Consider the following 11719-nt stretch of genomic DNA (forward strand, 5'->3'; position numbering starts at 1 on the left):
CAAAGAAATATCAATTTCATATATTTCATTGCATTCAAGGACTTGAGTCAATTCTGAAAAAGGGTGGGTGTTTTTAAAAAGAGTTAGAAAAAACAGAAGAAAAATGAAGGGAGATAGGAATTAGGAAAATGATCTGAATATTTACTTGTGTCTAACACGTGAATTAGAAGGTTTTTTTTTAATTGTATGGCTCTGGAAAAAATAGTTTAGGTAAAGTAACTTTATGTAGAGTATCTGCTAAACATATAATGCTGGTTTTCACATATATATGATGTATAACAGACATCCATAAAGCTATTAAAAATTCCATTTAAATCATCCCTAAGAGATATGACTGGTCAGTCACACATCACTTTACTTTATTTTTAGATTTTCTTTTTCACAGATGCATCAACAACATGAAATTCAAAAACCACACAGATGTTTTAGAATTTATTCTTGTGGGACTGATGGATGATCCAGAGCTGCAGCCTTTCATCTTCAGCCTGTTCCTGTGCATGTATATGGTCACAATTTTGGGAAACCTGCTCATCATCCTGGCTGTGAGCTCTGACTCCCATCTCCACACCCCCATGTACTTCTTCCTCTCTAGCCTCTCCTTCACTGATATTTGCATAAGCACCACCACAATCCCAAAGATGCTGGTGAATGTCCAATCACAGGACTATAGCATCACTTACACAGGCTGCCTCATTCAGATCCCCTTTTCATTGACTTTTATTGGTTTAGAAAATTGTCTCCTTGCGGTGATGGCCTATGACCGCTATGTGGCCATTTGTCAGCCGCTGAGGTATAGGATCATCCTAAGTCCTTATTTCTGTGTCCTGCTAGTTCTTCTCTCCCTGCTCATTAGCACTCTGCATGCCCTGCTCCACACTCTGATGGTGCTGCAGCTGTATTTTTGCACAAACATGGAAATCCCTCACTTCTTCTGTGAACTTGCTCAGATCATCAAGCTGGCATGTTCCAATAACTTCATAAATACCTTTCTGATATATTCAGCGGGAAATGTATTTTTTGGTGTTCCCATTGTTGGAATTATTTTCTCTTACACTAAAATTGTCATCTCTATTTTGAGAATATCATCCATTGGTGGAAGGTATAAGGCTTTTTCCACCTGTGGGTCTCACCTCTTTGTTGTTTCCTTATTTTATGGGTCAGGTCTTGGTGTGTACTTGAGTTCTGCCTTTACTAAGTCTTCTGCTAAGAATGCAGTGGCTTCAGTGATGTACGTTGTGATCCCTCAAATGATTAATCCCTTTATCTACAGTTTGAGGAACAGAGAGATGAAGATAGCTCTGAGGCATCTCATTAGTGGGAAGCCATTAGTATGCTTGTGTCATTGTATTTGAGCTAGGATTTATAGAATGTGAAGAAGTGATAGCAGTACAGGTGATCCAGAAAACCTGACTTATCTCACAAGATTTTCCAAAATGACTGCATAATAATATATCTTGGTAAATTTAAACTTGTACTTTAAGCTTCTTTTTGATTCATCCATATCTGTGATGTTTGATAGATGAATTCAACCTCTAATTTTTGCTCTGACAGCTTAGACAAAACTTGAGTTGGGACCTAACTTTTAGAAAATATTTAGGATCAGCTTCAGTGAAAGGAATATTGGAGTTCTTGGCTAGACCAGGCTTGGGAGCAAGGAAGGATGTGTTAATACCTGGAGAGTGTGACTTCTGTGTGACTCTACAGGTAGAGCCGTGTGTATTTCATCCCATATGAAGCTATTGCACTAAACTTTTGTCCATAATTATGTAATTGATGAGAGTCTCCTCAGACACTTATATGCTTCTGCACTCCTATAAACATTGCTTTTATCCTGATTCATCATTTATTTTGTTCACCCAGTTAGATAATATAAAGATTTGTGATGATTTGACATATTTTAGATTTTGATCTGCAACATATTGCCAGTTTTTATATGAAAAATAAATCTTTACAGTATTATGCTTGGGCCACAGAGAGAGTTATATTGTTTTATTTTATGTAAAGATAAAATGTCATCACAAAATAAGAGCATAGCAAGAATTAGTATACTGTATATCATTATGTTCAAAGTAGCTGCTCAGATTACAAGACATTGTTTCCTTTCAGCAGGTAATCTCACCTCTGTTTCATCTTTCTAGACCACACATTTTCTGGAGCTTCCTTTATGGCCAAATTCACAATGTTTGAAATTAATTCTGCTGGTCTCCTTGCTCTTAATTCTCAATACAGGTTTGGTTAAAAGCCACCAACAGTAACCACACTATGAACTCAATATTAGACTGCCTTGATATTTCTTCTGCAAGATTAATTAGTTCACTGGCTTTAATCTCAGTCTCAGTCAAAGTCTCTGAACAGGAGCAAGATGCAAACTTTCTGCCAAGACATAGCAGGCATCATGTGGAGTCCAGCAGCCAATGAATCCTTCTTCCCAGCAGGAACCTCCAGAGCCTGGTTTTTACTGGCTGGATTTCTATCACCCTTATGCTCTTATGAGTTCTTATTAGATTCTCCCGTCTAGTAGAGTATGAGGTTTCAGGTCTGCTTCTTCAGTTGGCTTCTCCAAACCTTTCCAAACCCTTCCCAGGAGCCAGTTCCAAAGGCTCCTGAACTTCATGGTCAGGTGTAGAAATGACCACGTTTCTCTGGTAACAAATTCTGTCTCAGTTACTTCTTATCATTGGTGAGCCAAAATGCCTGACACCCAAAGTTAGAGGAGCTCTTACGTCCAGGTTGGGGCAGCCTTTATCCTACTATTGCACCATTAATCAATTCCAAAATAACATCCTTCATCCCAGCATCACACATCCTAGATCCAGCCACCTAAGAAAAGCCCCACCTATGACATCATGTGTCTTTGGGGGGACATGCACATACATGCTATAACAGATTTCATTATATTCCAGAAAGAATGACCATCATCAGGAAATTTAGCAATAACAAATGCTGACATGACTGTGGTGAAAAAGGTACCTGTCCACATTTTTAGTGGGTAAATGCCACAGGCTGAGGCTGAAAATGGCCCTGCATCTCTTCCCTGCTCCCTCTCTCCTCCCTACTCCCTTTCTCCTCCATAGAATAGAAAAAGAGCATTGTAGACTTGGATTACATAGCCCCAGGAGACAGTTACATTGTATCCTTCTCTGTTCTCTTTTTGTTCATGTCCCAATCATGAAACAATCACACTACTTTCTTCCTAGGCCTTGTAGGCCATGTAGCACTATTTGCCCTGCCTTCTCTTCCTGATTGTCTTCCACTATAGATAGTGTGTGGTGCTCTAGGCAGCCATTAGCTCCCAAAGGTGTCATTCCACCTGGTCCCAGCTACAAAGAGTAATCTTGGTTTTGTCACCTTTTCTTCATTTCCCACCGCTCTCCCCAGCTTCAGACCCCATGCTGTGTCAGTCATGGCAGGTAAAACTACTAGAGATATTGGTATGAAGATTTCTCAATGAATTAATATTAGAAATTCCATAAGATTCAGCTATACCCCTTGTAGGTATCTTCTCTAAAATGTTTAAACCATCATACTGTAGTAGTACCTGTATACCAATGTTTATAGTACCACAATTCATAATAGCTAAATCTTGGAACCACCCTGTATACTCAAAAAGAGATTACTGGATAAAGAACTGAGATATCTATATATAATGGAATACTATTTGACTCTAAGATAGGACAAATTTGAGATTTTTGAAGGAAAATGAATGCACCTGGAAAGCATATTGAGTGAAATAAATCAGACACACAAGGCATGGGATAGGAAATAAGGGAAAAGAAAAACATGAGAACATGAAAAAATGGAAATAAAGTATATGTAAATAGGGAAGCGGGGGTGAAGGGAGGGCAGGGGTTAGGGGAAAAATGAGAACCAAGACCTTTCATGTAAAGGTACAAGATGATGAATGTAACTGTACTGTGTAGCTAAAATGTATCAATAAACTCAATGAGAAAAAATAACTAAAATGGAAGTTATGAGTTTATTAGAGAATTTCATTAGATTATGGGAGCAAAGGTAGTATTAAGCAGTTGAGCAGAAATGGTAGAGAAACCTGGATGATGTACAGCTGGCCTCAGGACTCAAAATTAGTTATCTTGAATTACTCTTCTCTATAGTGTTTGTGTTTAAGGATGTATGCTTCTGGGATCAATATCAATAGTGTTTCTGGTTACTTTCACCAACCCAGAGGCAGCAACAGCCATGCTCTCTGCCAGAGATGAACTCTCCTGGGGCAGATCCCACAGTGTCTACCCTTCACAAGGACATATCATTGGTTTTCCATATGCAGGTCACTTGCTGAACACCTTTGTCACTGAAACCTTCCAGGTAAGCCAAAGTCTCTTCCTTTATTATTAGAGCATGAGTGTAATTTTGGAGCAATTTCATTACCTGAAGAGATCTGTACTTTTCTGTAGGGGGTTGTGAGGACTCTGGATAAGGAAGAGGAGACAGAAGCTCAACAAGCAGTCCTGTAGTCCATGTTTCATGCTAATAGGAACAGCAGAAATCACCTAAATAACACATCCACAACACAAATGTCCATCTCCCTCCAAAGGTTAACCACTGTCATTACTGTGCTGAATTTATTCAGGCCTTTTTGTGTGAAATGATAAAATGAAACATGCACAACTCACCAACTTGTTGAACCCTTTCATTCTAGTTTCCCTTAGGTGAGACAATTTGAATAAGGTGATGTCCCTCATGCACGGCTCTAGTTTTACCTGTAGTCATCATTAAGAGTCAGTACCCACTTTACCTACTGGTCAAAGAAGGTAGTAAACAGGGCTGCAAAATATGAGAACAATCTGATAATGAACGTCAAATAAGCATGACTATATTTAACAAAATTGAGGAGGAAAGGAAAATTAGTTACACACACCAATTGTAAATGGTACACATTCACAATATGGTTTTGTTACATGCAAAATTTAAAATACAATACCATGGAGATGTTTTTTTGAAGAATAATGCTAGAAAAATGAAAATTCAGAAAGAATGATGGGAGTTGATTCATTATGTTGCTTTCCCTGCAGAAGTAAAAATAAATTAAGTTTATAAAAGAAAATTTACTAAGGGCCTTTAAATATTCTATTATTATTACTCACAATGAAATATCTCAAAAAACATGGTGAAATATGCGATATTTAAATTTTTTATTCATTAGGTTTATTGGTACATGTAAGTATACATTATGATCACTTTCATCATTGGGAATTTGTACCTGTACATGACGTGTGGTGGTTCCTGTTCTTTCCCATTCCCCTTCCCTGTCTTCATATCCTTCACCCCTCCCTATTTACAGAAGTTTTGTTTCCATGTGTTCCTTCTTTTCTCATTTTTTCTGTTCCTTTCTTTTCTGTCCCTAACTACCCCTTCTTAGTACCCTTTCCTTTTCCAACCTTTTCTTTCTATTTCACAATATAAGTTATATATTTTTGTCCTCATTTACATTTTCAGTTTTTCATGCCAGAGAAACATTTCAGTATTTGCATGTGTGTCCTATTTATTTCACTTACAAGTATGATTTCAAGGTCTATCCACTTAGCTATTAATGTCTTTAGTATGTCATTGTTTATGGCTGAATAGTACTCAATTTTACAAAAGGAAAAGAAAAAAATATATATTCTTTACACAGTGTCTGGTTGATGGGCATTTGGACTATTTCTAAGATTGAACTATTATGAAATATGCCAATAGAAACATAGAAAACATGGGGATGTTTTTGTTGTTTGCTAAGAAGTACCACCCATAGAAGAATTTATGCAATTTCTGTCATGTATGAATAATCCATGTCAGAAATTTACACCAATGTAGAACTTCAAATAAATTTATTTTTTTCTCATGTACAATTTTTTGAATATTTCCTGTTACTCATTACTTATTTGTATCATGTGTTTCATTTTAATTATTGAATTCATTTCCATTTCTACAGCTTTTACCATCTGTAGTAACAATATGAATCCTTAAATAATTGACACTTTCCTTATTCTTCTTGTTAGTCAGTAATCCCAAAGGAAGTTTAAGCATATGTGTGGTTCACTGACATTAGCATTGTTCATGGTGGAGATTTATTTTCTTGCTTTTCTCTTTCCTCACTACCTCGGTTGATCATTTGTGTTTTGTGGAGTTAAAAGCACCTTCATCTGTTGTTCATGATGTCCACATGTGCACACATGAACAACGGGTTGGAACAGTCATTCAAAGGATAGTACTACCTAGGACTCTACAGGCTGTTTTTGCCCCATTTCTCACATCCTTGTGATGTCTCCATGAGGATTTGAAACCAGAGATGTAGAGGTTTAATTACAGAATAAAAATTATGTATTTAACATACAGTGCATGCTAAAGAAGCACACATTGTTAAAATATTGCCATGCTATAGCTCTGAGTACACCCATTAAGCAGTTTCCACTACACAAATGTAAAACATGCAGGGAATAATTTTTTGCATCCTAAAAGTAACTGCTAGAGGATGAATTAAATTCAGAGCCTGAGTCTCATTTCACATCAAATGCTCATTGCTGATCTAGCCGATTCTCTCTTCCCCAGGAGATACAAAGCGATCCTCACAAGAGACACGCTGTTAAGATGCCTGAATATCTGACTCTGCATTATTTATTGAATCTCTGCTAGAAAGGAAGAAAATGATTCTATTTTTATCTACTTTCAAAAAGCCTTGAATTTCACTTTCTTTCATATAGCTATTATTTTGTTTTGCATTTTTATACAATTATATATTTCCATACTCACTATGGGAATAAGTTCCCATATGATGGGAACACAATGTTATCAACATGGCTGCCCAGCTTCTCCTAGAATCAATAGCTAGGTCAGCTCACTTGTGTTTCCAAGAGAGGCTCCATGAGCTTCATCTCTAAAAGCAAAGTTTTCTAATCATTTTCCATGTCCACTTTGCATGGCTGTCTTCAACATGCTGCAATTAATTTAATGCGTAGTTGATGGAATACCTTGAAAGCAAGGGAAAATTTGGGGAGTTATTTCATAAAGAAACGATTTCAACTATATAGGAAATTAACAATCACCACATGAACATACGGATGCTAATTTTCTACTCAGCAACTAACTAGTCAAAGGACTCATCTCAGGACTCTGAGAACTAGGGCTTTTCCCAACTGTTTGCCAAAAAGTGTATACATGTTACTTTTAATGAACTACAGTTTCATGGGGCTAAAGCATAACCTGTCTTACCTGTACAAGACAAGCCACTCAGATGACAGTGAGATTAGCCCAAGTTAAAGACCATTGACTAAGAACAGGCTCAAATGTGTGTTGTGGACTTACTTGTGCCCTCTAAGGAATTGACCCACATAGCTAGTGTTCAAATCATCTGCTCTATTTACAGCCAAATACCATCCCTTACATCACCACTGAGCTCTGCCTCCTGTGAGAGCAGCAGTGGCCCTAAATTCTCACAGGAGCAAATATTCACACTGTGAACTGTGCATGCGAGGATCTACTTTGTGTGTGAGCATCTAGGTGTGCATAGACCTACGTGTGTGTTTGTGTGTGTGTGTGTGTGTGTGTGTGAGGACCCAGGTATGTGAGTACAAGGATTTAAATGTGTGCTCCTTAAGAGGGTCTAATGCCTCATGATCTGAGCTTAGGCAGTTATGCTGCTAATGCTGGAAAATGGATGAAATTGGGGATTAAAATTAGCAGAGATTTTTGACATCTCACAGACCACAATAAATCAATTGCTTGCAGGCTCATATCAAAATCCTATAAGTGAGCAGAGAGTGGCAGTTAAGCTGCTTGTGGAGACAGACTTTATGCCAGAATTCAAACCTTATTTTAGTCAGCATGAGGTCTGGACATTATTTTATTTTCCTTACTCTAAATTATGGTGAATTAGAAAATTATAGAATTATATATCAGAATGTAATAATAATATTAAAAAGGGTACAGTAAAGGCTATATGTGGAATCATCCCACACTACCTTCCTGCCTGTCTGAGGATGAACTGTCTTCCATGAAACTGGTCATTGGTGTCAAAAAAGATTGAAAAGTGTTGATCTGGAAGATATATTTGATAAGTTTATTGTCATATTTCTTTTTGTTTGAAGGTGCGATCTATCTATTAAGAACAACCCATGTCCTATATTTTATCACAATCTCAGTATTTGCCACAATTCTGAAAATGTGAGGGTGTTTAATAAAGGAAATTAAAAGAGAGAGAGAAATGGAGGGAGAAAGGGATCAGAGAATGAACCGAGAATTCACCTGGGTTTACAATGTGACTCCAAACTGCTTTGTTTTAAGACACTTGAAAAAGCTATAGAAATATTCAATTCACTGATAGCATATGCACAACATAGAATCCATGTCCTCATTCCCAGATCATGTATAACATATTCAGGATAATATTAAGAATTTCTCTCTATATAACCCGCAAAATACTTATTTCAGTTTAGTTTCACCTCATATCTTCACAGTTTCACCAAAATTATGAAATTAAAAAACCAAAGAGCTGTCTCAAATTTTCTTCCCCTAGGACTGACAGGACCCAGAGCTGCAGCCTTTCATCTTCTTTCTCTTCCTCGTTATCTACCTGCTTTCCATCCTGGGCAACCTGCTTATCATCCTCACCATCAGCTGTTACTCTCACCTCCACACACCCATGTACTTTTTCCTCTCCACCCTGTCCTTGGCTGACATCTGTATAAGCACCAAAACCATCCCAAAGATCCTAGTGAACAGGCAATCACAGGATCAGAGCAACACCTACACAGCCTGCCTCACTCAGAGCACCTCTGCGTTGATTTTTGGTGATTTAGAAAGTTGTCTACTTGCAGTGCTGGCCTGTGACTGCGCTGTGTGGCCATTTGTCAGCACCTAAAATATCAGGTCAACCTGACCCCTGGACTCTGTGCCCTGCTAGTTTTTCTCCCCCTGCTCATTAGCACTGGGCACACCATACTTCACACTCTGATGGTGCTATGGCCGTCTTTCTGCACAGACATGGAAATCCCTCAGTTCTTCTGTGAACTTGCTCAGAGCTTCAAGCTGGCCTGCACTGATGCCTTTATAAATACCCTTCTGATAGATTCAGCAGCAAACATATGCTTTGGTTCTCCTATTACTGGAATTATTTTGTCTTATATTAAAGTTTTCTCCTCTGTTTTCAGAATGCCCTCAGTGGGAGGAAGATATAAAGCATTTTCTACCTGTGGGTCTCACCTCTCTGTTGTTTCCTTATTCTATGGACCAGGTTCTGGAGTGTACCTGAGTTCTGCCATTACTGACTCTTTCACTAAGAATGCAGTGGCTTCAGTGATGTACACTGTGATCCCTCAAATGATGAACCCCTTTATCTACAGCTTGAGGAACTGAGAAATGAAGATAGCTCTGAAGCATCTCCTTATTGGGAAGCCTTCTTTATTCCTGTGTCATTAGCTTTGTGTTTGAGCTTTTAGAATGTGATAAAGTGGCAAGAAAGAAGGTGAGACAGAAAAACTGTGTCTTAATTCACCAAGTTTTTTTTTAAAGATGACTTCATGATGCCTAAGTACATAACAACTTGTACTTTAAGCTTCTCTTAGATTCATCCAATTCTGTGATATTTGGAAAATGATTTCCATATCTTTTCTCTAATGTGCTATTCTAAATGCTTAGAAATAAACATGAATTAAAGTCTCAATTTTAGGAATTATTTTTAGATCTGTTTCAGGAAAAAGCAATTCTGGAGTAGTGGATGAACAGGGATAAAAATGAGAGCATCTGTGTTGATATCTGGAGATGAGTTTCTGCATGATTCTGAATGATTCCATAGTTGGAGTCATTGTTTTTGAGTTTTAACCCATGTGAAGCTTTTGATCTGAACTTTCATGCATATTTAAGTAATTACTGAGATTTTCCCCTTAAGTGGACCCTTCTTGGGTCATATTAACATCTCTGCTATCTGACTTCGTTATTCATTTAATTCCCACATTTATATTTTGTGAATGTTTTGAAGTATGTTTGTTTGGAGATATTGGAGATTTTGAACTTCATCAGAAAATGTGCCTTCATTTCACATAAGAAAAATAAACCTTTACACTAATATGCTCTATTCACAAAGGGAGTTATTGTACATTGCTATGAATTCACAAAGGTGTCCAGGTTTAGAGCTTCACTGAGCCCTGCATGACACAGCTTCTTTTTTTTTTTCTTTTATTGAGTTTATTGTTACATTTAAGGTATACAGTACAATTATATTCATTATTGGGATCTTGTATCTTTACATGACAGGTCTTGGTTCTCATTTTTTCCCCTTGTCCATGCCCTCCCTTCGCCCCCTCCTCCCCTCCCCATTTACAAACACTTTATTTCCATTTTTTCATATTTTTTTCTTTTCCTTATTACCTTTCCCCCACCCTTCTTCTTCCTAGTACTATTTCCCTCACAGCCACCAGTTCTCATACAGTAGTTTGGATCTAAAATGCAGTCAAAAGCAGTGAATCCCTGAATAAGACTCCCAAAGTACAATAAATAATACCAAGGTTTGATAAGCAGGATGCATCAAATTAAAAAGCTTCTGCACAGGAATGGAAGCAGTTAACAGAGTGAAGAGACAGAACAATGAGTGAAAGATCAGCCTTTGCTTACTATATTTCTGATAAAGAATTATTCTTTCTAAAATGTAAAACACTCAAAAAGCTATTTTCCCCCAAACAATAATCCAATTTAAAAAGACACTTCTCCAAACAGCTACAAATGGGAAGGGATCCATCATGGACAACTAATGGCAAAGATCCATAAAGGAAGCTCAGAGAAGATCCAGTAGAAAATGCAGGTACTCAAAAAAGTGGGGGAGGTAAACATATCCAAACATGAAGAATCAACCTGAAGGAGAAATCCATTTGATGAAAGCCAACATCAGTGGGTTAGAAAGGGAAGAAGGGAAACCTCTGAGACACAACACCCCATACATCCCAGGTCTGGTTAAGATTTCACCTTGAGAGTGGTTCTCTCATTCTGAGGGAAAGAGCAAAAGGCAGAGTCCTGGGATAGACTCCCAACCTACTATCCTCCTCCTTGGGGAATGGGAACAGTGAGGGAGAGTCTCACAGATTAGGGCATCAAAGAAACTAAAGGTATAACACGAATGAGAGCCTAGTGACTGAATGACACCCTCAGGGTCCTGGAGCCATGTTGAACAAGCGCACTTTTTCTGGGGACCCAGAGCTGGCAGCTAGGAGAACCATACCTCTGGGAGTTACAGATTATACTAGTGAAGCACAGGTTAGAAAGGGACTTCCAGCACAGGCAATCCTGCACCGTTCCCCCGAAAACTTGGGAGTTCTGAATCCATGTTACATCCTGTACATTTTCCATTATTCAGTGCAGCCATGAATGATTCCCCCATGCCTGGCCAAGGGTTGCTGAGCACCAGGACCCTTCAGTGTCACAGAGCTGGTGGGTGGGACACAGCAGAGTGTAACTGCCTAACCATGGGGGCGAAAGTAATTACAGCAGTGATAGAGCACAGCCTGAGCAGGCACTCCTCTACTGTTCTTAAAAAGCAGAGTGTTTTGTTTCCCTGTAATACCAGGCCAACAGCCTACCTTCTGGTGGCAGTAAGGGCATTGCCTGACACCCAACACGGAGATCATGGGTAGGAAAGTGACAACATTGTGAATGGTGGAGGAGACTCAGGCTGAGATAGAGTTCTGACTTAGCCTGAGGACAAAGCACAGTGCACTCAGGTGCAGCCTGATTAAAA

At 38.4% G+C, this 11719-nt stretch overlaps 1 protein-coding gene across 1 annotated transcript; it reads left to right on the plus strand.

Annotated features, from left to right (window-relative positions):
- The first annotated feature begins 398 nt into the window (after positions 1-398).
- On the plus strand, positions 399-1352 carry LOC104854640 (olfactory receptor 7G2-like). Its single transcript, XM_010613245.1, has one exon. It carries the CDS (start codon positions 399-401, stop codon positions 1350-1352), a length of 954 nt encoding a protein of 317 aa, XP_010611547.1.
- Positions 1353-11719: the final 10367 nt, after the last annotated feature.

This window comes from Fukomys damarensis, unplaced genomic scaffold (genome assembly GCF_012274545.1).
Source record: "Fukomys damarensis isolate Sample0158 unplaced genomic scaffold, DMR_v1.0_HiC HiC_scaffold_30, whole genome shotgun sequence".
In the NCBI taxonomy this organism is placed as follows: Eukaryota; Metazoa; Chordata; class Mammalia; order Rodentia; family Bathyergidae; genus Fukomys; species Fukomys damarensis.

Excerpts from the sequence above, each read along its gene's own strand:
- LOC104854640 (XM_010613245.1), top strand. The coding sequence starts at position 399 with ATGAAATTCAAAAACCACACAGATGTTTTAGAATTTATTCTTGTGGGA.